We start from the raw sequence: 24785 nt of genomic DNA on the forward strand, positions 1-24785 counted from the left end.
ATGAAACAGAAATTATATAAGTGATCAAATTTGTCCAAAGACTTTAGTCTTTATTTCCTACCAAATGCAGGGCCTAGTAGTTTCACCTGCGCATTTCCTACACTTCCGCCTGAAAGGTGAGATTCTACCACCACCTACACGTCCCGGATGTGAGAGGCAGCAACACTCCCTCAGCAATGAGTTTCTTGGGTGAGTGATAGAGGGACGGTGCTCGACCTTGACAATTAAGCATCTGTATGTGTGGTAGGGCAGAGGTGGAAGTAGGGGTAGGAAGAGGAGAGTGTCCTCATCCCTTTAGCTGTTTCACTCAGCCAAGAAGTTATGATTCCAACTGTGAGTCTACTGGTAATTTTCTCTTACCTTCCATGGGCTACTGAAGGAAACATATATAAAGCAAATAATCATGATTATGAAATGTAAGAGCTTTTAGCAGGAGATGAGCAGACTTTCCACATTTTCTCATGTTCCCACCTCTGGGAAGGGGCACAAAGGACCAAGTTTACATCACGTAAGCACTGCAGGTCACAATTATCTCTAGGCATCCCATCTGCTTTCCATGAGAAGGAAACATTGTTTCCTGAGTGTCCAGTCCCACGCAGGAGATTTTCTCAAGGTCTATCTCCCTCATCTATATATAATCATTTTGCCTCTGCATCTGGCACTTCACATCTTGGTCTCAGCTTCACTTCCAGCAGCAGTAAACTTACATATGACTAATTATGAGAATTAATACATCGAACTCCAACGAGCTTGGTTTTGAACCTGTGGAATCCTTAGCCAGGATGAGCATCCCTATTAATCTATAGAATGTGTGCCTGTAGGAAGTCCAAAGCACACAGCAGAAGGCCCGGCAAACATTTTAGACAATGAAGGGGATGGCTTGAGAAGGGGTTGCAGGCCTGAAGCCTTGCTGGAATAGCCTCGCCGGAAAGGACAGAGGTCTACAGAGACTGACACTTCAGGGGTGTGGAAGATGACAGGGCTAAGAGACAGAGTGAGATTATCTAGTCACAGCTGTGGCTGGAACACATTCCAGGTGACTGTGCTGACACAGAGGAAAGTGTCGAGAGTTGCCCGAAACAGATTAGCCTTTGTTAGTGCAATCCAGGAAGAGCTCTCCAACCCACAGAGAGCTGTCTGGGCTCTGACGGGAACATTGGCTTAAAGGTTTTATGCTTCAGCAAAATACAGGTGTTAGTGGACTGGGTTGCCAGGGGAGGGTGAGGCCTATATCAGAATGGAAGTAACCAACTTCCAGTGACCTTTTCAGAAGAAGGCAGAGCAAAATGCCACCATGGCCATGCTATCTGTCCTCACACTCAAACTCACACGCCTCCTGTTGCACTTTTATCTTTTACACTTGTTTTCTACCATTTTGTTACTATTCTATACTCTGTAATCCAGCAATTATAAATTGTAAACCCAGGAGGCCAAGGACCACGTCTGTCTTGTTCCACACTACATCCCCTTGGACTATGTGCTAAGTAGATATATTTAAAATATTTGCTCAGCTACTGAAGAAACTAGATTGTTGACCCGAGTGCCAAATACTTTATCATCATATCTTCCACTCTATCAAGATGCACTAAAAAGCTAAAAACTTCTCAAATATTCCCATGTCATATTTTGATCCTTTTTCTTGGGTATGTACAAAACAATTATGTCATAGATTAAAAATTTAAAGTGGGCCAGGCGCAGTGGCTCACAGCTGTAATCCCAGCACTTTGGGAGGCCGAGGTAGGTGGATCACTGAGGTCAGGAGTTCAAGACCAGCCTGACCAAAATGGTGAAACCCCATCTCTATTAAAAACACAAAAATTAGCCAGGCGTGGTGGCACACACCTGTAGTCCCAGCTACTCAGGAGGCTGAGGCAGGAGAATCGCTTGTACCCAGGAGGCGGAGATTGCAGTGAGTCGAGATCGTGCCACTGCACTCCAGCCTGGGTGACAGAGCAAGACCTCGTCTCAAAAAAAAAAAAAAAATTTAAAGTGAACTCCAACATTTGAAATTACAAGTAGAATACTGAGAATATCGTAAAAATAAAGTCTATCAATACGCAAAATCCCCTGGGTCTCAGTGAGGTGGAGACAAGCTTCAGATATGCATCCCTGTGGGCATTAAGTTTCTATCATGTGAATGCACTCTTCACTGTATTTGTGCAGACATGGGATGGCATATGACTATCAGAACAATAGTAGTTGTATAATTTTTAACAAAATTGTCTTGGTACAGTTCGAGATCACCCTGGGTAACATGGTGAGACCCATTCTCTACAAAAATATATAAATTAGCCATGTGTGGTGTGTGGTGGCATGCACCTGTAGCCCCAGCTACTTGGAAGACTGAGAGGTGGGAGGGTTCCTTAAGCCTGGGAGGTTGAGGCTGCAGTGAGCCATAATCACCCGCAATGCACTCCCACTTGGGCAACAGAGCAAGACCCTGTCTCAAAAAAAAAAAAATCGTCTCGATATTTATAGGAGAAAGTTTTCTACAACATTTATTTCCACAGGTATTCCATCATTAGACTATGGAACACTGAAAAAAAAATGACACGCAAAGCCTGAATGATATAAGAAATTCAGTAAGATCCTAATTAAAATAAATGTTGCATAATAGCAATTCTTACCAACATATGTCTTTTATAAAATGCTTATGAATACTTAAGAGAATCAGGGCACAGATTTGTAGTCCTTAAACACTCCAGAAAATAATTATTTCTATGTGCAAAACAATTGACAATGTTCTCTTAGTATTATAAGTTGTACCACTTTAGCAACTCTAAATTATTTGAAAACCATACATTTACAACTGAGCTAATATTATAGAATAGCTTGTGGGGTTATTAAAATCATTCACTTTCTCTAGTTAATAAATATGGAAGAAAATCATTCTACTTAAGAAAAGATATCCCCCCATGAAGAAAGCATGAGTGTCCACTCTTTTAGGAACCAGCCTATCTTTAACTGTCTTCCAATCTTCCTTTTTTGTATTTTTTTTATTTTTTGAGATGGAGTCTTGCTCTGTCGCCAGGCTGGAGTACAGTGGCGCGATCTCGGCTCACTGCAACCTCTGCCTCCCGAGTTCAGGTGACTCTCCTGCCTCAGCCTCCCGAGTAGCTGGGACTACAGGCACGCACCACCACATCTGGCTAATTTTTGTGTTTTTAGTACAGTCAGGGTTTCAGCATGTTGGCCAAGATGGTCTCCATCTCCTGACCTCATGATCCGCCTGCCTCGGCCTCCAAAAGTGCTGGGATTACAGGCGTGAGCCACTGTGCCCAACCAACTGTCTTCCAATCTTTCTATTCCACTGACATGCCTGCTTCTTAGGAAAGTTATGAACATTATTGCAATATTACATCTTCTTAAATATTTCTATAGGTCTGAATCCTCTATTAATCCCCACCTTCTGGAAAACTCTTACTTCCATTTGGGAGAAAGGAGAAGAGGGTTTGAGACCTGACCGTCACTGTGGGTAAAACGGTAGACAAGTCACTTAACCTCTCCGGGCCTCATTTGTAAAAGACGGATGTATAATAATGTAAATAACGTCTGCCCCACAGAGTTGTGAGGACAAATAAGATACTGCACATAGCAGTCCTTTGTAAACTGCACAACTGTACAAACACACTAATGCATTATGTCTGGCAACTAAAATTTCCACTCACTCCATCAAAAACTTCCCTTCCCTATATTAACCTTCAACTTTAATACAAACATTTCCAATCCAGCATTAAACACATCTTTCTCAAGTTCCTACCATGCATAAAGCACGGTGCTAGGAGCTAAAGATCCAAAAGGGAAGAGTCAGGGAGGAGGCTGAAAACTGCATGAGCTCAGCTATCCCATTGTGTGTAACAGAATAGAACAACCTTGAGACATGTTATGTACAAGCATAATAAAAATGCTTGACTTTGAGAGTTTTTTCTCTATTTATGTTCTTTTACTTAATAACTTTCAGAAATTTCAAGAGAGCAAACATATATTTTCTGAAATTAAAAGCTTTTAGAGTACCAAGCTTACGATAGAACATTGTGTCCTCAGAGACAATAAACCATCTGTCCTATCAATATGTTTAAACTCCTAGTGTGATATAATGCCAAATATAGTATATTTCTCAGTCTTAACAAATGGAAAGGTTGACAGAGTCTCAAGGCCCTGATTCCTCCATGGACTGCCCAACTCCATCATAGGTCCAAGAGTGAGTTTTAGAACCTTGTCTGTTGTAAGCTTGGACAGATCAAGCATAATGCAAAGACCACTTTGTCTAGAGTTAGGCTTGGGCTAGACTGTCCATGTGTCCTCTGGGCCCTGCCATATTGCCTGCTGGGCTTTCCAAGGCACCCTCCCAAGTGAAAGAGGTACCCCTGGGCCCTTCTTTCCAGCCATTGGAGAGAAGAGACAAGAGGGGAACAGAAAGAAAGAGAAGGAAAAGAAAGGAGAAAGGAAAAGATCCAAAAGTAAATGGCCACCCCCAAAAAGTAACATGTGAAGAAAAGCACTTTTAGCTTCTTCATACTTCCCTCTGAAACTTTCCCCTTTATGCCAAGTTCCACCCCATGATCTGGATATATGGACCTGAGGACTTCATTCTAGATCAAGCTTCTTTTCTCTGGGAGGGAGGAAGGGGCAAGTATGAGTTCAACTGGGCTCTTACTCCCATGCCTTCTGCCATGAGAAAGTCATGTCCTATTCAAGGCTGTTCCTCTGGCCTGAGACACTGAATGAGAAGATGTACATAGTGTCTGAATCTGACCTGTGATCTGAAGCAGAACCATGCCAGTCAACCCGCAACTACAAACATATAGAATGAGAAATAAATCATGTTAATGTAAACCACTGAGATTTTGAAGTGGTTTACTGTTACACAGTATAATGCAGCAAACACTACCGAATTAATCTCCCAAAATAAGGCATGCAACAACTGTGTTTGCCCTATTACTCCTCAGCTGACACAATCGAGTCAGTAACTTAATTGTAGTCTCTTCTGGCTTTCCATCTCCCAAAATCTTTTTAATGTCCCATAAAGCCCTTGTGATTTGGACACCATTACTAATAGGTAAAAACCAATTTTACCTATTAGACTTTTACAGAACATTCCAACTAACAACAGCAGAATACTATTTTTCTAAATACATATGAAATAGTCACCAAAATAAACCATATGCTGGGTGATAAAATAAGTCTCAATGAATTTTAAAAGAGATTTAAATTTATGCTTGAAATTTAACCAAAATCTCAACTGTGGCCTTGGGCAAGTCATTTAATTTCTTATTACCTCTGTAAAGCAGGCTAACAACATTGCTTCACAAATGTTATAAAGATTAAATTATTTCCTGAATAAAAGTTCTTAATCAGTGTCTGATACATGACAGCTGATAGTGCTGATTTTGTCATTATCATTATCCTTAACTTGCGTTAAAGACCTCCCAAACTCAGTCAAGAGCTGCTTATCAGTTAATTCCAAAGAAAAGCCCTCACTGGAAAGCCATTATCTTCAGCAAACCAGTACAGGAACAGAAAAACAAACACCACATGTTCTCACTTATAAGTGGGAGCTGAACAATGAGAACACATGGACACAGGGAGGGGAACAACATACACTGGGGCCTGCTGTGGGAGGGAACGCAGAGGGAGAGAATTAGGGAAAAGAGCTAATGCATGCTGGGCTTAATACCTAGGTGATGGGTTGATAGGTACAGCAAACCACCATGGCACATGTTTACCTATGTGACAAACCTGGTCATCCTGCACATGTACCCCAGAACTTAAAAAAACTAAAATAAATATAAAAAACTAAAAAAAAAAAAAAAAAAAAAAAAGAATAGCCTTCAAATATATATGCGTATATCAATAATCGTGGTGATCTTAATCAAGTTGAAGACTGAAACACAGGAATTTTTTTGCATCTATCATCAATATTTTGGCCTCAAGACAATCAATTTCAATTCTCATTATTAATGTAAAATTATTAATTTACATGTCATTGCAGATAATGCAAAAGCAAAGCTAATCCACTCAGGTGAATCAGAATCTCATTTTCAGCACTGAAGTTCCCTATGCTCATACGTCTGCTCCAATTTTTCAATTAAAAAGGTTTTCTTCAATTTAGAATATACTGTCTTTAAAGTTTCCATCAATCTAAGGCACTCAAAAAAGGAAAAGGTCATTGAGATGGTATGGCAAATGAGAAAGAACGGAGTGACAACAAAATGCAAGAGCTAAAGGACTCAGAAAATAAGAAGGCCGGGCGCGGTGGCTCAAGCCTGTAATCCCAGCACTTTGGGAGGCCGAGATGGGAGGATCACGAAGTCAGGAGTTCGAGACCATCCTGGCTAACACGGTGAAACCCTGTCTCTACTAAAAATACAAAAAAAATCTAGCCGGGCGAGGTGGCGGGCGCCTGTAGTCCCAGCTACTTGGGAGGCTGAGGCAGGAGAATGGCGTAAACCCGGGAGGCGGAGCTTGCAGTGAGCTGAGATCCGGCCACTGCACTCCAGCCCGGGCGACAGAGCGAGACTCCGTCTCAAAAAAAAAAAAAAAAAAAAAAAAAAGAAAATAAGAAAATGAGGCCGGGCATGGTGGCTCACACCTGTAATCCCAGCACTTTGGGTGGCCAAGGCAGGCGGATCACCTGAGGTCGGGAGTTCGAGACCAGCCTTACCAACATGGAGAAACCCCATCTCTACTAAAAACACAAAATTAGCCAGGCATGGTGGTGCATGCCTGTAATCCCAGCTACTCGGGGAAGCTGAGGCTGGAGAATCCCTTGAACCTGGGAGGTGGAGGTTGTGGTGAGCTGAGATTGTGCCATTGCACTCCAGTCTGGGCTACAAGAGCGAAACTCCATCTCAAAACAAACAAACAAAAACAAGAGAACCTAGACTTAAACCTCACACCTCATAAAAAAAAAATCAAAATTATTATGGACTTAAATACAAAACATGAAACGTTTTTATAAAATAGGAGAAAATATTCATGACCTAGGGATGGGCAAAGAGTTCTTAGACTTAACACCAAAAGTATAATCAATAAAAGGAAACATTTATGAATTGGACTTCATTGAAATTAAAATACTTATTCTGTGAATGGGTCGGGCACGGTGGTTCACGCCTGTGATCCCAGCACTGTGGGAGGCCGAGGCGGGCGGGTCACGACGTCAGGAGATGGAGACCATGCCGGCTAACACGGTGAAATCCCGTCTCCACTAAAAATAATAACACAAAAAATTAGCTGGGCGCGGTGGCGAGCGCCTGTAGTCCCAGCTACTCAGGAGTCTGAGGCAGGAGAATGGCCTGAACCCAGGAGGCGGAGCTTGCAGTGAGCCGAGATCGCGCCACTGCACTCCAGCCTGGGTGACAGAGCCAGCCTCCGTCCCCCATGTGACTGTACAACCCTTCGCTGACGCCTTGGAAAACCAAAGGGTCAGAGTGTTCAGCCACACAGAATATCCTTCCAAGAGATTAAAAATGTTCCTAATAAATCTGCTCAATCAATACAGAGGACCTATAGGAAATTTAAGAGCACTGGCCCTCAGCCGTCTCAGCAGAAGCCCAAAGAACAGAGGGATTATCTTGAAAAGATCTGTGGATTCGGCTCTAGTCTGATTGTGTGAATCCCAATGAATTCCAAGCAAGATCCACAAGGTCCTTGAGAATTGTAGAACAGCAGAAACCTTGGCCTAAAAGGGAGAGAAAGTATGAGATGAAAAGAAGGCTGTGAGATCCCCAAAACTCTACATACAGGAAGCAGGTTGAAAAAAGAACTCAGATGCAAGCATGTGCTGTCTTTCATAGAAAAGGAAGGATATCTCAGAGGATGGAACCAAACATCCAGAGGGTTGAACCAAGAGTTCAAAGGATGAAGCCAAGAGACCAAAGGGCAGAACTAAGAGTCATGGATTATTGCCAGGCCTTGAAATCTAATCAAGGAATTCTGCCTGGAGTTACCTAGCTGGATTTAAAAATTGCTTCAAACCAGTGAGGCTTTTTTCATCCATTTTCTCTTTTTTAATTGGTATGGCTGTAATTTTTATCCTATGCCTATCCCACTATCATTATTTTAGGAATGTTGGGGGCAGGTACCACTTGCAAATGGAGAGGAATTTTTCCCAGGAGCTATACTTAATGGATTACACCAGAACCCTCTGTTCTCACCTAACTTAGGTGATTTAGATGATGAGATTTGGGACTTTTGAGCTGATGAGATTCTGAATTTTGAACTGATGCTGTAATGGCAGGAATGATACCCTTGAGAACCTTGGGAAAACTGAATGTATTGCATGTGTGAGATGAACATGGATTACTGGCAGCCAGACATGAGGCAGTGGTAGGTAAAATTCTAAGAATGGCTCCCAGTGTCCTTCATGTTTGTATAATCCTCTCCCTGATAAATGTGTTTGGAACCTGTAAATATGATGAAATATCACTCCTGTGATTATGTTACATTATATTAGCAAAGAGCAATTATTCAGGTGGGCCCAATCTAATCACAAAACTCTAAAAGTAGAGCGTTTTCTCTAGATTGTTACATAAGGGGAAGTCAGAGAAATTCAAAGGATAAGAAAGACTCGAGTAGTGCTATTGAGGCTGTAATGATGGAGAGCACCATGGGCAAGGACTGGAGAGCAGCCTCTAGGAGCTGAGAGTGACTCCCAGTCAACAGCCAGAAGGAACTGGGCACCTCAGTCCTACAGCCACACAGAACTGAATTCTGCTATCAGTGTGAATGTGCATGAAAACAGATTCTTCCCCAGAGCCTCCACTTAAGAGCCCAGCCCAGCCAATGCCTTACCTTTGGCCTTGTGAGACCCTAAGAAGTAAAACTCAGCCCAGACTGCCCAGGACTTCTGACTTAAAAACTGTGAGCTACTAATGGGTGCTGTTTTAAGCCATTATGATTGTGGTAACTTGTTATATCAGCAGTAGAATAGTACTACATGAATAGATTAAATGTGGCACATCCATACAATTGAATACTAGTCAGCAATAAAGAGGGATGAATTATTGATACACAAAACAGAAGATCTCAAAATAATTATGCTAATTGTAAGTTAGGCCCCAAGAAACAGTGCATGCCACATAATTTCATCTATGTAAAATCCTAGAAAATGCACAAAACTCTAGTACAGAAAGCAGATCAGTAATTTCCTAGAGATGGGATAGGGAAAGGCAATTAGGGAGAGATGGATTATAAAAGATCATCAGAAAATTTTGAGTGGTAATGTTTATTTTGTTTGTGATGGTGGTTTCACAAGATATACACATAAGTAAAAACTCATTGAACTGTACATTTTAAATATGTGCAACTTATTATATATCAATTATACCTCTGTAAAAATAATAAAAAATAAGCCTTCTAGACGACTGTAGAGAAGAAACCCAAATACCAGTTTCATTCAAAAAGTGGAGAATGCAGACAAGCAGGTTTAAAAAAAACCTCACTTAATTTCATCCCTAGTTCTGTTATATTGACAAAACAAATTGTATGCATTAATACCTTCTAAATTTCCAGCAACCAATTTTTTTTTTTGAGTTACAGTCTCGCTCTGTTACCCAGACTGGAGTGCAGTGGCACAGTCTCTGCTCATTGCAACCTCCGCCTCCCAGATTCAAGCAATCCTCCTGCCTCAGCCCCCCTAGTAGCTGGGATTACAGGCACGCACCACCATGCCCAGCTAATTTTTGTATTTTTTTTAGTAGAGATAGGGTTTCGCCATGTTGGCCAGGCTGGTCTCGAACTCCTGACCTCAGGTGATCCACCCACCTCGGCCTCCCAAAATGCTGGGATTACAGGCGTGAGCCATCATGCCCAGCCAGGAAACAAATTTTTTAGAGAACAAAATTCTTCCTTTGTAACTTTTCTGAACCAGCATATTTTAGCTGCCTACTGTCTAGTAACAATATGGCTACTACCTACAGTTAGGAAATAAATGAAAATTTAATCAGGACACAGTTCCCACTCTCCTTTTCTCATACTGCTTAACACTCTCTAAGTGATCTGCTTCTCTAAACTTCTGCATCGCTTTCCATCTGTTTCACAACTCTTAGTGTTTGACTGTATTCCATGGCTTGTTACTTGTTTCTTACAGGAACCTTGTATACTCAATTAAATTCTAAGATACTTGAAGGCCAAGAATCAGTTCATTCATTGATTAAATATTGGCAGTTCCAGGTATGTTGGTGTAGGGCAGGAAAATGTAATTTTCCCTCAACCTTTCTAAGTTCTTGGCTGGGACCCCGTAGGAAAGACAGATTAACAAAAGAAAAACAAACAGAAGCTTATTAACATGTATATATCATATACATGGGAGATACCCAGGGAATTAGTAATCCTCAAAGAGGTGGCTTAGAACCTTGGCTTATACAGCATCTGTATTAGCCCATTCTCACACTGCTAGGAAGAAATACTTGAGCCTGGGAAATTTATAAAGAAAAGAGGTTTAATTGACTCATAGTTCCACATGGCTGGGGAGGCCTCAGGAAACTTACAATCATGGTGGACAGCACCTCTTCACAGGGCAGCAGGAGAGAGAATGAGTACAAGCAGGGGAAATGCCAGGCTTATAAAACCATCAGATCGCGTGAGACTCGCTCATTATGAGAACAGCACGGGAGATACCACCCTCATGATTCAATTACCTCCACCTGGTCCCACCCTTGACCTAAGGGGATTATGGGGTTTACAATTCAAGGTGAGATTTGGATGAGGACACACAGCCAAACCAGATCAGCATCTTCAACAAAGAATAATACATTTTTAGACAAGTGAAAAGACAAAGGAAAAGGACCTTGAGACTCACAAGGCAGGAAACTTGAAAGGCAAATAAATGGGAAACTAATGGTAAAGGCAGAATGGTTAAATCTAGCTAATTTTAAAAAATGCAGTACCTCATATAGTTATCATTTTTATGGCAAAAGGATAAAAATGTACAATGTTATCTGTCAATTTAAAAAAACAAAATTGTAAAAATAACCAGCTAGTTAGTAAAGTTTATCATATAGATTCCTCTGTGCTGTCTCTGGGCTAAGGGTCTACAGTCTGGTGATTAACATTTGTCCTTCCTTGTAGAGAGGGAAGGGGCACCTTTGTCAATTTTTGTCTTGCTTTCAGGCAAATGGGTGGTGGGGGGACAGAAAGATTTTCTTATATCTACTTCTTCTCAATTGCCTTTAGTTCAAAATAATCCTCACACCAAAGTGGCACATTTTGGGGTGCATATTCTGCTACTCTTCATTGGAATAAAGAAAAAATAATAATTAGTCCTACCTCCGATAATTTATTAAGGGAGGAAAAAGGGAAGAAAGAAAGAAAGGAGGAAGGGAGGAATGGAGGAAGGGAGGGAGGGAAGAAGGTGGGAGAGGAGGGAGGAGAGGGAAATGAAGAGAGAGGTATAGATATAGATATCGATGATATAGATATAAATTTGTTCTACGTGTTCTAAAAGAAGCATGCAAAATGCTCACTTTGATAATAATTACCTCTGCCTACAAAATGGGGGTTTCACAGAGGTTACAGAGGTGAAAAATAATTTAGAAACTTTTTGGTACTTTTGCATATTTTCCAACAGCCTAAAACTAGTCCAAAATAAGGTTTTTTTTTTTTAAGTGGGTCATGAAATTAGAGGTGTTGCCAGGAAGACTGTAATTTTTTTTTAAATGAGCAAATACGGAATACCTGCTAGGTTATTAGGTCCTATGCTAATCACGTTCAGTTATTTCATTTCATCCTTAAAATAATTCTATAAGGCCCAAAGATTAGCCTTCTTATTCCTTAGAAAAAGGAAGTTCAAGATAATATAGTTTAATTGCTGAAAGTCACTCAGAAGCTAAATATATCAAGACTCAACATGTAGACCTAGCTGATCTCAAAGTCTAGGTAGTTTTTTCCAGGCAGAGAAAGTACCATGAGCAAAAGCAGAGGCCTCAATCAGGCAACAGCATATAGTCCAGTCTGATTAACATTCAGGGTACATGTGGACAGTGTTGGGAGAAGCAATTTAAAAGCAGGTGGGGAACCATGTTTTTCTTTAATGATACTGACTAAAAACAGTTTTAATACTGCAACAACTCTGTTTGCCTTACCCATCGTCCAAAGGTTTCCCATTGTCAGCTACCCGACAACCAGGCCAACATTTCATCTGAGAAAATAAATTAGTTTCCCTGATGCTCTCCACTACTAAGTATCAATGTGTTTGTAAATGGCTCCAGGGACTTGGATGGATACTGAAAAATCTAAGAGGTCCCAGTCAAGTTCACAGAAGTCCCAGGAGGTCTAGGTTAACCCCCTAGGAATATTTAGGGGGAAAAGGCTGGTTGTGAAGTTATCATGGTAGTTCTGATTTACTTTCAGCCTGGTGCAGACTGGTCAGTAGAGCTGTGAATTTAATCAAGACCCCGTCTGGAGTTATGAGTTGGCCCATATATCCAAACACTGGTATCAGATCACCATAAATTATCTGCACTTGTACTTGTGTTACTTATTCCCTTTTCTAACTACCCATACAGCCTCAAATCCAGTTGAATATTTTGCAGAAGAGCTTCCTTAAAATGTGAGCTTAAAATGGCTCACCTGATTGAGCTGTTAAAATACAATGGCATGGTAAAAATGCTTATGGCTTATGTCAAAGGGTTATGTCAGATTCTGAGTGATTCTGAGTTGACTGAGGCTATCAGTTCAACCAATGTCACTAAAATCTCTAACAGAAAATACTATGTTAATAACACAAGAATGATGATGTGGTATATTGAGAAAGGTATGTTTGGGTCATTACATATGAACCATTCTACATTTGCCCCAGGCCATACAATGAACCTCTGATTAGTAGTTGATGGACCTACTATTAAGATCTGAAGTTCATCAGCAAACATGATGTAACGAAAAGTCCCTTAATTTAGGAACCAGAATAGAATTCAAGTCTTGGTTATTGACCTTATGAGTAGCCTCTATGAACCTATTCCCTCATTATACCTACACCTTCGTAAGATTGTTTTGAAGATAAAGTGAAACAATTGAAGCAAAGGAACTCTAGTAACCACAGAACAGCGCCAACAGTGCTGTGGTGCTTACCAAGGTATGGGAGGCCAATGGTGCATGACATGAATCAAATGAAGTAAACCGGACAGCATCTACAGGGAAGGGAAGGTCCTCTGAAGTGATTATAATCCTCTCAATCCCATCAGGAGAAAAGCCAGCATCTGCCTGAAGCTGAATACATAAAAATGCTCAAAAGATACGTGTCTCTTGGATAGTAAGTCTGAGACAGTAAGATTTGGGAGCCCACGATTCTCTTGTGAGAATGAGTTTGCACCATAGTATTTTGAGGACTAGAACAGGACAAGGTAAAGAGAGCCTCCTGCAAGGACAGAGCAAAGGCAGAACTAAAGCTATACCCAGATCTAGATCCAGACTTATATCCCCAGGGTCATGGACTAGGCTGAAGGCCACTGGCCCATGGTGATGTTGGCCTCCCTCAAAGGTTGGCATTCAAGAGAAGAAACCTATCCCATTGGTGCCTTTCAGACCATCTGCACAAATAGACCTTCTTTACTTGGTCTGTGCCTTATCAACTGGAAAATTCCCTGGGTAGCAAATAAAGATCAACTTCCTAAGACCTGCAGCAAAGTGTAACACATCTATTTTGAACCAAATTTATGTGGCATGGGCCTGAAGTCTCTGAACATGGAAGAAACATCATCGCTAAAAGGCGACCTATTTAGCACCTGTGGAATTCAACAAAGCGCAATGTAGAGTAGCTACACAGCTTAGTCAACATGGCAGGAGGCAATCAAAACACGAAGCCCAAAGCCACATGTGGCCCTTGTTTTAATTTGTTTCTTAGGCGGGACCACAATGGGAGAGGAGATTTCACAGCTTCCTCATGCATGAAATCAGGTGCAGGTTACGAACAAGAAACAGAGTAAGAAAAAAAGGATGTTTAGACAGAAAAACTGTATGGGCAGTTTAATATGCTCAGGCAAAGGGATGGAACTAACATTTAATTTCCAGTGTGTTCCCTGAATGAGATTCCAGACTGTGATAAGAACTTTTTGACCTGAAATTAAAAAAAAAAAAAAAAAAGTGTCACATTTTTGGAGTGCTTAAAATATTCCGAGCATATTACAAATGCCTTGCAGGTATTAACTCATTTAATCCTCATAATAACCTATGAGGTAGTATTATTATCATCTGTATGCATGAATGGACACGAAGGCCTAAAGATTTAATTAACTTGCTCAAAGTCAAAAGTCAGTTGGGTTCAAACCTACACAAGTTGGCTTTAGATTACACGGACTGTGCCACACTGAACTTAGTGACTTAGGTACAAAAAAAGACCCTGTGTCTACAGTGGCCGAGAGAAAAGGAAAACTGGGTCAAACTTTGACTAGAGGGCACAAATAAAGGCTGAGGAAGAAAGGAGGACAAATGGTAAAAAGGATCAAGTTTTTTAAAGATAATCTGTTTCCAAGAGTAGTTGTGCTTTTTTGTGTTTTGTGTTGTGATTTTACTCTACTGGATCTCATGTAGAAGGGTGAAAGAGTGTCAGAGAAAGGCCAAGAATTCCAAGGATATGACGTCATGAGGCACAATTCCCCCAGTTTCTTGAGTGGTATTAGCAGTTAAGCACGCAAAGGCAAAAGAGCTCGATGGGGAAAGCTAGAGTGCAATCCTATCACTTGAGAGATCCTTAGTCATTTGCTCAGTTTTCCATGTTTTTACATAAAATACAGCATGGGCTATGGAGTCAGCAAACTGCATCCTAGTTTCGAAACTTGCTGTGTGTTTACAGACAAAATAGTTCCCTGGGCTTCAGCTTTCTCAACTATTAAATGAAGGTTGTATCTATCTCTCAGGGTTATGCAAGGATTAAATGCAGTAAGTAAAAAGCATAGCACAGAGTAACATATACTACTCAACAAATGTTAGCTGCACCCCTTTGCCTAAGCATTATTACCGAGAGTCCTAAAAGACTTTAAGCCTATGAAAAGTATGTGATAGAAAAAAAAAACCCACAAAATTCTTACAAGTTATAAAAATAATATAGGAAGCTCTGAATGAAAATGCTCTAAAATATGTAAGTCCAACAGGTCAGCCGGCTAAACCAACGGTAGTAATGAAGACAGTTTGATGTTCATACTCCTTCATTTTTGTTCTCACAAGGTGTTATTGTTAAAATTTGCAGACTCATCCTTTGTTTAAAAAGGAGTCCAATAATTAAACTGGTGTTAAAACAAGGTCCAAAGGTTTTATAGCTTTGGAGCAGAGCTAAAACTATAGCTCTTGCAATGTGAATAACAGACTATTGAATTAAGATCCTCTCTTTTTCCTTTCAGTACCAGTATTTATGACGCAAAAATGAAAGTCCAAAAACTTGGTGAGGATAAAATGTTCCCACAAAGTATATAAAATCTATAAATACTAAAAGAAGCTGGAAAGAATTCAAATGAGATGGTGAGAAGTTTGCTTCACGTTTAATACCTTTTTCCTTCTAAATAACAAGTTAGAATAGCTCCATAAACACAAAATTAAGCCTCTGATACTAAACTCACACGCTCAAAGGATGAACAAACTTCAAAAATAACATATTTTTCTTTGACAAAATCAGTAAAATTGGCAAGCTTGTCAAAGAATCATTTCAGTCTAACATTTTACTTAGTGGATAAATATTTCTCGACAATCTGTAAATAGTATAAATGTTTTTCTCAAAATGCTAAGTGAAAGAAGCCAGGCACAATAGATGACACATTGCAGGATGATTCCATTTATATGAAATTCTCAAACAGCAGAACTAATGATAGAAAGCAAACCACTGTTTGCCAGGGGCCAAGGATAGGAGCAGGAGATTGACTGCAAAAGAAAAAATGAGACGTTTTCGGGGTGAAGAAAGTGTTCTGTATCACGATCACTGTGGCAGACAGACAACTGTATATATTGTTTTCAAAATTCACTGAATTCGACACTGAAAATTGGAGAATTTTGTGAAAATTATACCTCAATTTTTTAAAATACACATAAATCAATATGCATTTCAAAGAATAATTTCAGTCAAAATATTTTACTTGGTAGATAAATATTAATTTGTAGAAAATCTATAAATAATATTTTTTTCACAATCACAGTGTTTACTTGCTGCCATGTTTATTATAAGGAATAGCTTTTCATTTTCTTCTAGAAAAGCAAAACCCAGAAGTGCTTGGAAAGTGACCTTGAATACAATTTAAAACCCTACAAAAATGCTGTATAAACTCAGAATACTAATGCAGTACTTGGCAGGTCTTTGAATATTTTTTCCAGAACGTAATAGTATACAGAGGTTGCAAATTCAGGTCATACAAGGGCCAAGTGGATGACGTAAGTGAGCAGTACGGCGGCAGTGGTACTATGGCAAAGTGGAGAGCACAGGCTCTTTCCAAGTGAGCCACCACCACTAGGTCCTGCAGACTGATGCCAGGAAAGAACAGAGGCCTCGGTGTAGCCAGAGTCTCTGATGTTTAAAAAAGAAGCAGAAATCTGAACTTTAATGTGAAATATCCCCATTTTTTAGAATAATGGTTCTAAATGTTTTTTACAACACTACATGGGCCACACAAAACATGTCCATAGATAGGATTATGACCTCTGGTCCACGGTGTATGTTTTCTGAACTTTTTCAATAGCATGGTCTTGCCATCTTTGTAACTGCTTACCACTTAATTTGTATAGTCTAGAACAACATAGAATGTTAGTGCATCTCAAGTAAAATTCATCTCAAAATTACATGAAGGCTATTCACTTCTGGTCCCTTACTGAAAAAAACAAGTCCTGCTTATATTCTAAGAATATGGGTTAGTAACAAAATTTAAAAAGTGAGTTAGAATGAAGGGAAAAGTGGTGAGGAAACAATGAAGAAACCACTACTTTAATCAAGATCATAGTCAGCTTCCAGACTCCAGAGCAATAAAATAATCCACATGCTGAAATTTGAGAACTTCATTGCCCCAACTAGTCCAACCTGGCTGTAAATTTCGAGCAAACAATTCCAAATATTCCCCATCTGGCTTGATGTAGTCTTTTAAAACCTCTGTTTAAAAAAGAGAAAAAACACAAAAATTATTATTGAGGAAGGAATGCATTTCCTTTTAGCAGTTAAGAGTAGAAAGGGAGAAATGTTTCATTTTGTTCTTAAAAGACAGCAAATTAATTTCAAGGATTTCATCACAGGCTTTACTATTTATAGTTAGCCATTTAAAATAAGTACACTTGAGAATGGGAAAAATACCCTCCGAACTTCCATAGTCCTAGTTTACTGGTTTTCATTTGTAGATGAGAAATGAGGACTTTAACACCTACATAGGTGACTTTTCAGTTTTCCAATACTGCTGATATATCTCCTGAGTACTAACTTTATTTATTTATTTATTTTTTATTTTTATTATTTTTTTTTTCCGAGACAGAGTCTCGCACTGTCACCCAGGCTGGAGTGCAATGGTGCAATCTCAGCTCACTGCAACCTCCACCTCCCAGGTTCAAGCAATTCTCCTATCTCAGCCTCCCAAGTAGCTGAGATCACAGGCACACGTCGCCACTCCTGGCTAATTTTTTGTATTTTAGTAGAGATGGGGTTTCACCGTGTTCCCTAGGCCGCTCTCGAACTCCTGAGCTCAGGCAATCCACTTGCCTCGGCCTCCCAAAGTGCTACGATTACAGGCGGGAGCCACTGCACCCAGCCAATTTATAATAAATATAATCCATACATGAAAAAGAGCTCTACAAAAATTCAAAAACAACCCATTTTTTAAAAATAAGATAAAATAAAAGTCTCTCTGCAATATAAACTTCAATAAAATAATAATAAATGAAGAGCTGGATATAAACAGAAATACTGAGAACAAATAACCAACATTTAAATAACTAGCCCCCTTAGCAATAAGTTGGTAGCACTAAGAACATTTCTTCATTTTCAAATTATAGATCCTTCTTTACCTAAAATTTCATCATGGTATTTCCACAGTTAAGTATTCCTTGTATTATTCAATGTATTAATAACTACTGAACATTGTATTTTGTTGGGGAAAGAGCTGTAGGCTAAAGAGTTGTTGTCGACACTAAAAGAGAGAAAAGAAGCACACAGAAACTTTTGAAAAGCACATGTTCACCCAACTGGATGACAAATACTTACATCAATGTAATCTTGATCATGCTGCTGGTTAGCTATGCTAACCACCTAACAGGAATTTGGTATAAAATTCAGATAAGAAAAATCACTAGAAAAGGTAAAATATGGTTCATAATTGCTATGTAAGATTGAGCTTGGAAGAAATCTATCAAATTTCCTTTAGTAATGATAAGGGTTCTTTAAGAATACTAGAGATAGGTAAGGTTTAAAAGAGAATATATCATTTTAGGTTTCATCATGTTCTTCAGTTGCTCCCCACAGCAAAATACTTGTTCATCTATCAGAAAGTACTGGTCCTGTTTAGCAAAAATCAAAGAAGAATTAAAAGGTTCACTGTCTATAATTCAAGTGAACTCAAATTTGGGCTTTGATGGGTTCTAGGAGATGCTGGCATGAAGGCTTCTAACCCATTCAAAAGTACATAAATTAGATGCTACTAACCTTGAAAGAAAGATTTCCCTAGAGTCTTAGAGGACAATAACCCTACATCACTTTTCCATTTTCTTCCCATGAATTTAATGCCTTACCAGCCTCAATTCCCTTTTAATGTGCTCTAAGGTTACATTGAAGAAAGGTTTTTTTTGTTTTTGTTTCATTTGTTCAGATTTTTGGTACGAAGAGGTTAGCAACACTATTTTAGAAATTTAAACTGGAGTCAGCCAGTCAAAAAATGTTTCCTTTTCTGAGCATCCACTATAATCAGTCTTATAAAACTTAACAAAAGAAGCAGAATATCCATGTTTTATGAGCGTTTACAATCTAATAGAAAATGATGGCCAGGTACTTGGATGGAGTGGAAAAATATATACAACCTAAACCCATTTACTACCATCCTATTTTCTCAATGTAATAAATTTTTGCATGGTTCTTCTCCTTTCTAGTTAAACCAGAATACTGTGTTTTCATAACGTTAACTACAATTATTTTATTTCAAAATAAGGTAGAAGAAATAAAGGCAAAGTAATGAAAATGTATTATTCCGGTTTTTAACTATTAATTTAAAACTAAATGTGAATGTATAAATTTAAACATGAGTATGACACATAAACTTTGACAATTACGTAACATCTGGAGTTAGTAAAACACACTTTAACCAATGGAGAGGATGCAATCTGTGCACAGCTAGTCATTTCCTTTTTGTTCTGAAAGCATGGGGCAGGAGTAAGAGAGGTGGCCCAAACATCAGTGCATATAATCCCATCAACTAAACTTCACTCTTCAGATGGAAACAGTATGTAAAGCAGTAAAAAGAAGTGGAAATTCCTCTAAGGTAAAACGTGAAAGCTAAAATTTTGATTTAAATATTTCATTTCATGATTTTCCTTCCTTAAATCTTGAAACAATATCACTTTATAATGTTAGGTTGTAAACCATAGCTATTGATAGCTTATCGTTCAATCTATCGGACAAAATTTCAAAACTTATGCAAATGTATCATTTTGAAATGCCATATGCTACCAATGTGGTCTCCTACATTTTGCAGCAGAAATAACCAATTAAACTTTAAAAAAAAAAATCGGGGTGTTTCTAGATACCAAAGAGAAAACATTTCATTTTATGAATTTGCATAAAACAGTTTAAGAACATTTAAATGTAAAAGTTGTGAGCATTATATACAGAATATATAACATCCCAAACTCCTAGAGTTATGATTTCAGGGTAAAATATACTGCAGAAATCTGAGAGATGCTTTTCTGAAATATAGAGAAAGGTGAACTACACTAAATATACGTACAGTAATATGAACTCAAAAATAAAATATTACAATATTTCCTATCACTACTTAACCAAAACATAAGATTTTATATAGAGAGAGTTATTCAGATGTTTCCTCCAGAATCTAACTTCTAAGTTTTCAATCCTAAAAGTGTGTTTGTGCTGCTCTCTACAGGGAATGAGGAAGAACTGCATCTCAAAGATAAAAGCTGTAATGCTTTAGGGCAAGACTCATTTTTATTCACTATTTTAAAACCTGTCTCCTGAGGCTCATCTTTAAATATAACTTTATTTTATTTTAAAGGAATTGATGCATAGTTTACAATCATTTCAGAACGAAAAGTTTACGGTCTTAGCTTTTGAATTTTTAAAAGAAAAAAATAAGGTTTGAGACAAACACTAAATTAAGCTTTGTTACCAAATGATAAATAAAATTCAAATGAGAGGAATACATATACATATATAATCAGGTATTACTAGTGCCGAGTGTAATTTTTTTTCACAAGGAACAATGCAATCTCACTTTCCATTTGAGTTATATATTAAAGCATTAAAGGTCTATGACAGTACAAAGTGTTAGGCAATCGATTATTCACTGAGAATCCTTCTTAGTCAAAGAACAGATTATCAGGTAGACATCTGTATATGTCTCAAATGAAGTTATACTATAAACACCCTTCTAGAGGCTGGGCGCAGTGGCTCATGCCTGTAATTCCAGCACTTTTGGAGGCTGAGGCAGGTGGATCACTTGAGGTCAGGAGTTCGAGACCAGCCTGGCCAACATGGCGAAACCTCATCTCTACTAAAAACACAAAAATCAGCCAGGCATAGTGGCACATGTCTGCAGGCCCAGCCACTCAGGAGGCTGAGGCAGGAGAATCACTTGAACCCAGGAGGCGGAGGCTGCAGTGACCCAAGATCAGGCCACACTGTATGTGACAGAGTGAGACTCTGTTTCCAAAAAAAAACATTAAAAGAAGACTCTTCTGCATAAGCCATTTAAGGTAACAGAAATCCTAAGTGCTAGCAACAAAACTTCTCTGGGAATTTGTGTTCACTTTCTACATATCCCAGTTCATGAACTGCCTCATATTCTGCAAGGTAACATAAGCTCCCTGTAGTTTTCCTGAGTGGCAACTTATAGGAGTTTTGTAGTTGTTATTGTTGGTAGAAATTACCAAACTAACAAAATATATATTCCTGAAGTTTTTTTGTTTTTTATTATTTTTTTATTATACTTTAAGTTCTAGGGCACATGTGTACAATGTGCAGGTTTGTTACATATGTATACATGTGCCATGTTGGTGTGCTGTACCCATTAGCTCGTCATTCACATTAGGTATATCTCCTAATGCTATCCCTCTCCCTCCCCCGACCCCACAACAGGCCCTGGTGTGTGATGTTCCCCTTCCTGTGTCCAAGTTATCTCACTGTTCAATTCCCACCTATGAGTGAGAACATGCAGTGTTTGGTTTTCTGTCCTTGTGATAGTTTGCTGAGAATGATGGTTTCCAGCTGCATCCATGTCCCTACAAAGGACATGAACTCATCCTTTTTTATGGCTGCATAGTATTCCATGGTGTACATGTGTCACATTTTCTTAATCCAGTCTGTCATTGATGGACATTTGGGTTGTTTCCAAGTCTTTGCTATTGTGAATAGTGCCGCAATAAACACACGTGTGCATGTGTCTTTATAACAGCATGATTTATAATCCTTTGGGTATATACCTAGTAATGGGATGCCTGGGTCAAATGGTATTTCTAGTTCTAGATCCTTGAGGAATCACCACACTGCCTTCCACAATGGTTGAACTATAGTCCCACCAACAGTTTAAAAGTGTTCCTATTTCTCCACATCCTCTCCAGCACCTGTTGTTTCCTGACTTTTTTTTTTTTTTTTTTTTTTTTTTTTTTTTTGAGACGGAGTCTTGCTCTGCCGCCCAGGTTGGAGTGCAGTGGCCGGCTCTCAGCTCACTGCAAGCTCCGCCTCCCGGGTTCACGCCATTCTCCTGTCTCAGCCTCCCGAGTAGCTGGGACTACAGGCGCCCGCCTCGTCGCCCGGCTAGTTTTTTGTATTTTTTAGTAGAGACGGGGTTTCACCGTATTAGCCAGGATGGTCTCGATCTCCTGACCTCGTGATCCGCCCGTCTCGGCCTCCCAAAGTGCTGGGATTACAGGCTTGAGCCACCGCGCCCGGCCCTGTTTCCTGACTTTTTAACGATCGCCATTCTAACTGGTGTGAGATGGTATCTCATTGTGGTTTTGATTTGCATTTCTTAGTGATGATGAGCATTTTTTCATGTGTCTGTTGGCTGCATAAATGTCTTCTTTTGAGGAGTATCTGTTCATATAAACTTTGAATATTAAATTCAGTGTCTCTCAAGGACTTTACATTTCGATGTTTTTAAACTCTGACTTGAAAAATTTAGCATTCAGTGAGCTTCTACAACATGCTACAGAACTTTAAATATAACTAATTCTCACAACTCTAGAAGACTAAATATCACTATTCCCTCTTTAAATGAGGACTTTGATATAGAAAAATATTTGAGTGACTTGCCCAACTCCCGAAGCCAGGATTCAAACTCATGTTAGTCCATTTCTAAAGCCAAATTCCCCACTATTCCCTGCTGCTTAGTTTCATTGAATGATAAACATTATACTAAAGTATTAAGACTAGTGAGAATTTGCAGGCTACAGCAATTAGCTGTCAATGTTCCAGAAAAGCAACACTACCTTTTAAAAAACACGTAAAAGTGAGAGCCACTAACCAAATAACCAAATATCAAGGGACTTCTATCTCTCTGACTACTATTCTGAGTTCCTGGTTTTAGAACAAGCAAGAGATAGAGCCCTGGTAGTAAAATAAAGGGTCTATCTGAACTACATTATCAGATGCCCATCAGCATTCATTGTGTCAGCCCAGTGATGGGAAGCAACTGATAGCAAGGGGAATCTGAAAAATGGTATAACTGGAAAAGCTGAGTAACACAAAACTAATCTATTCTCTATTTTATAGAGATAGAGAAATAGTTTTAGAATATTCATTAACCCACATCTGACTTAATTTCCGAATCTGTAGGCCATTTAAATACTAAACGTACTCTTTTTTTCAAATTTGACACAAAAGTGATAACAATTCTATTTTATAAAAACATACCAGCAAGTGGTGGCTTATGTGAGTGAAGAGTACAGGGCACGCTGACAATTAATTTGTGGTCTGGAATGGGGAGCACGTTTACATCTGCATTCCTAATTAAACAGAACAAGAAAGTAAACTATATTTTCAAAAACAATTTTTATATATAAGCCACAGCTGCATTGATTTTTTTCTCTTTCTGTATCTGATTTTAAAACAAATTTTACAATCAATGAAAGAAATTAACAATTTAAGTATTGAGACATTCTTATCATTTCATTTTCTATAATAATGACAAGTACACACTAGATAAAATATAAAGTTTCCTGTGCCATACCACCTATTCTTTTCTACACTGGGCCATTTTCAGATTTTCAAAAACATAAAAATTTTAAAAAGTCAATGATTACTAAGATAATCATTTTTAAAAGCGTAAAAATTAATACATGTATACAATTTTGAAAAATCGCCTTTCCTACCTCAATGGTAGAGCAGTTTTTTCTTGAACTCTCCCCAGTATAAGACCTTCATAAGGCTTTTTGTGTGGAGAATCTAATGGGAACACGAACTCTCCTGAATTGGTGATCTGATAGGAAGGAGCCAACAAAAGAGGGTTATTTTTTCCCATCACTATAGAGCTTCCACACACATACAACAGAAATCAAACCTCCAGGCTAGTGCTGTTCAGTACAAATATTATGTGAGCCACATTTATCATTTTAAATTTTCTAACAGAAACACCTAAAGAAGTAAAAAAAATGCAATGAAATCAATTTTAATTATATATTTAATTCAATCTAACATACCTGAAATACAATCATTTCAATATGTAATCAATTCAGAAAAGTTATTGAGATATGTTACATTCTTTCGTTTGTACTATGCCTGAAATCCAAAGTATAGTTTATACTTAACAGTACATTTCAGTTTGGACTAGCCACATTTCAAGTGCTGAAGTGTCACATGTGTTAGTGGCTACCATATTAGACATTGCTTCTATAAGAGATTTTTTAAAATATCATATAAATATTTCAAATATAACTTCATTATCATCTTGCACGTAAAACAATCTCTTAACTAAAATTGATTCCTGGAAACCATGACATCAGCAATTTATTAGTTCATGCAAATGAACTAATAAATGAATTACTAATGAATGAACTAATAAATAAATTAGCTATATGACTAAGTAGATCATAATACACAGTCCCCTTTAGTTATAGGAAATAGTATCATTAAACATTGTCAAAGCCAAAATTAATAAGGATAGAAACTGGGTGGCTGATAGAAAATACCTAGTTCAGATACTGGCCCTGGGCATTATAAATTCAGAAATTCAATTTCATCATTTCACCCTGGGATGATCATACTCTCAAAGATTCATTTAAGCTAATCAAATTCAAAAATAATTTAAAATATCAATTCATTAATTTACCATGGGAATATATATTTTCACTGTCAGAACACTGCTATCTGTGAAACCCTTTATCCTATATCAACGTACCTAAACAACCAAATCAGTAATCAGAAAGTCTTTTATCTCCTCTAGGACCAATCAGACACAGCATCTCCTACAAAAAGTGCTGTATAAATACTGGCACGTTGGGTAGCCTTTATACTCAATGCACATTACTCCTCCTATCAGAACAATATGTATAATTACCTAATAAATGCTTCATATAACATAATAGATAATATTTATGTTTTGAATTCTGGTCTTATACCATCTCTTAGAACTGATTACTACTACAGATTAATAATCTTATTTTTATGT

The 24785-nt window shown here is 38.5% G+C and overlaps 1 protein-coding gene across 5 annotated transcripts in view; it reads right to left on the bottom strand.

Annotated features, from left to right (window-relative positions):
• METTL4 (methyltransferase like 4) overlaps positions 1–24785 on the bottom strand; it is a 137392-nt gene that overhangs the window by 85047 nt on the left and 27560 nt on the right. For 4 of the 5 annotated variants that reach the window (XM_030925907.1, XM_030925910.1, XM_030925909.1 and 1 more), the window contains exons 7-8: positions 23491–23597; positions 23033–23124 (exon numbers count right to left, since the gene is read on the bottom strand). In XM_030925907.1, the coding sequence (XP_030781767.1) occupies positions 23033–23124; positions 23491–23597 (199 nt within the window). Of the gene's footprint in view, positions 1–15453; positions 17060–23032; positions 23125–23490; positions 23598–24785 lie in introns of those variants that run through there. The other variant, XM_010353186.2, reaches the window with a different exon arrangement.

The sequence above is a fragment of the Rhinopithecus roxellana genome, chromosome 21 (assembly GCF_007565055.1).
Source record: "Rhinopithecus roxellana isolate Shanxi Qingling chromosome 21, ASM756505v1, whole genome shotgun sequence".
Lineage (NCBI taxonomy): Eukaryota > Metazoa > Chordata > Mammalia > Primates > Cercopithecidae > Rhinopithecus > Rhinopithecus roxellana.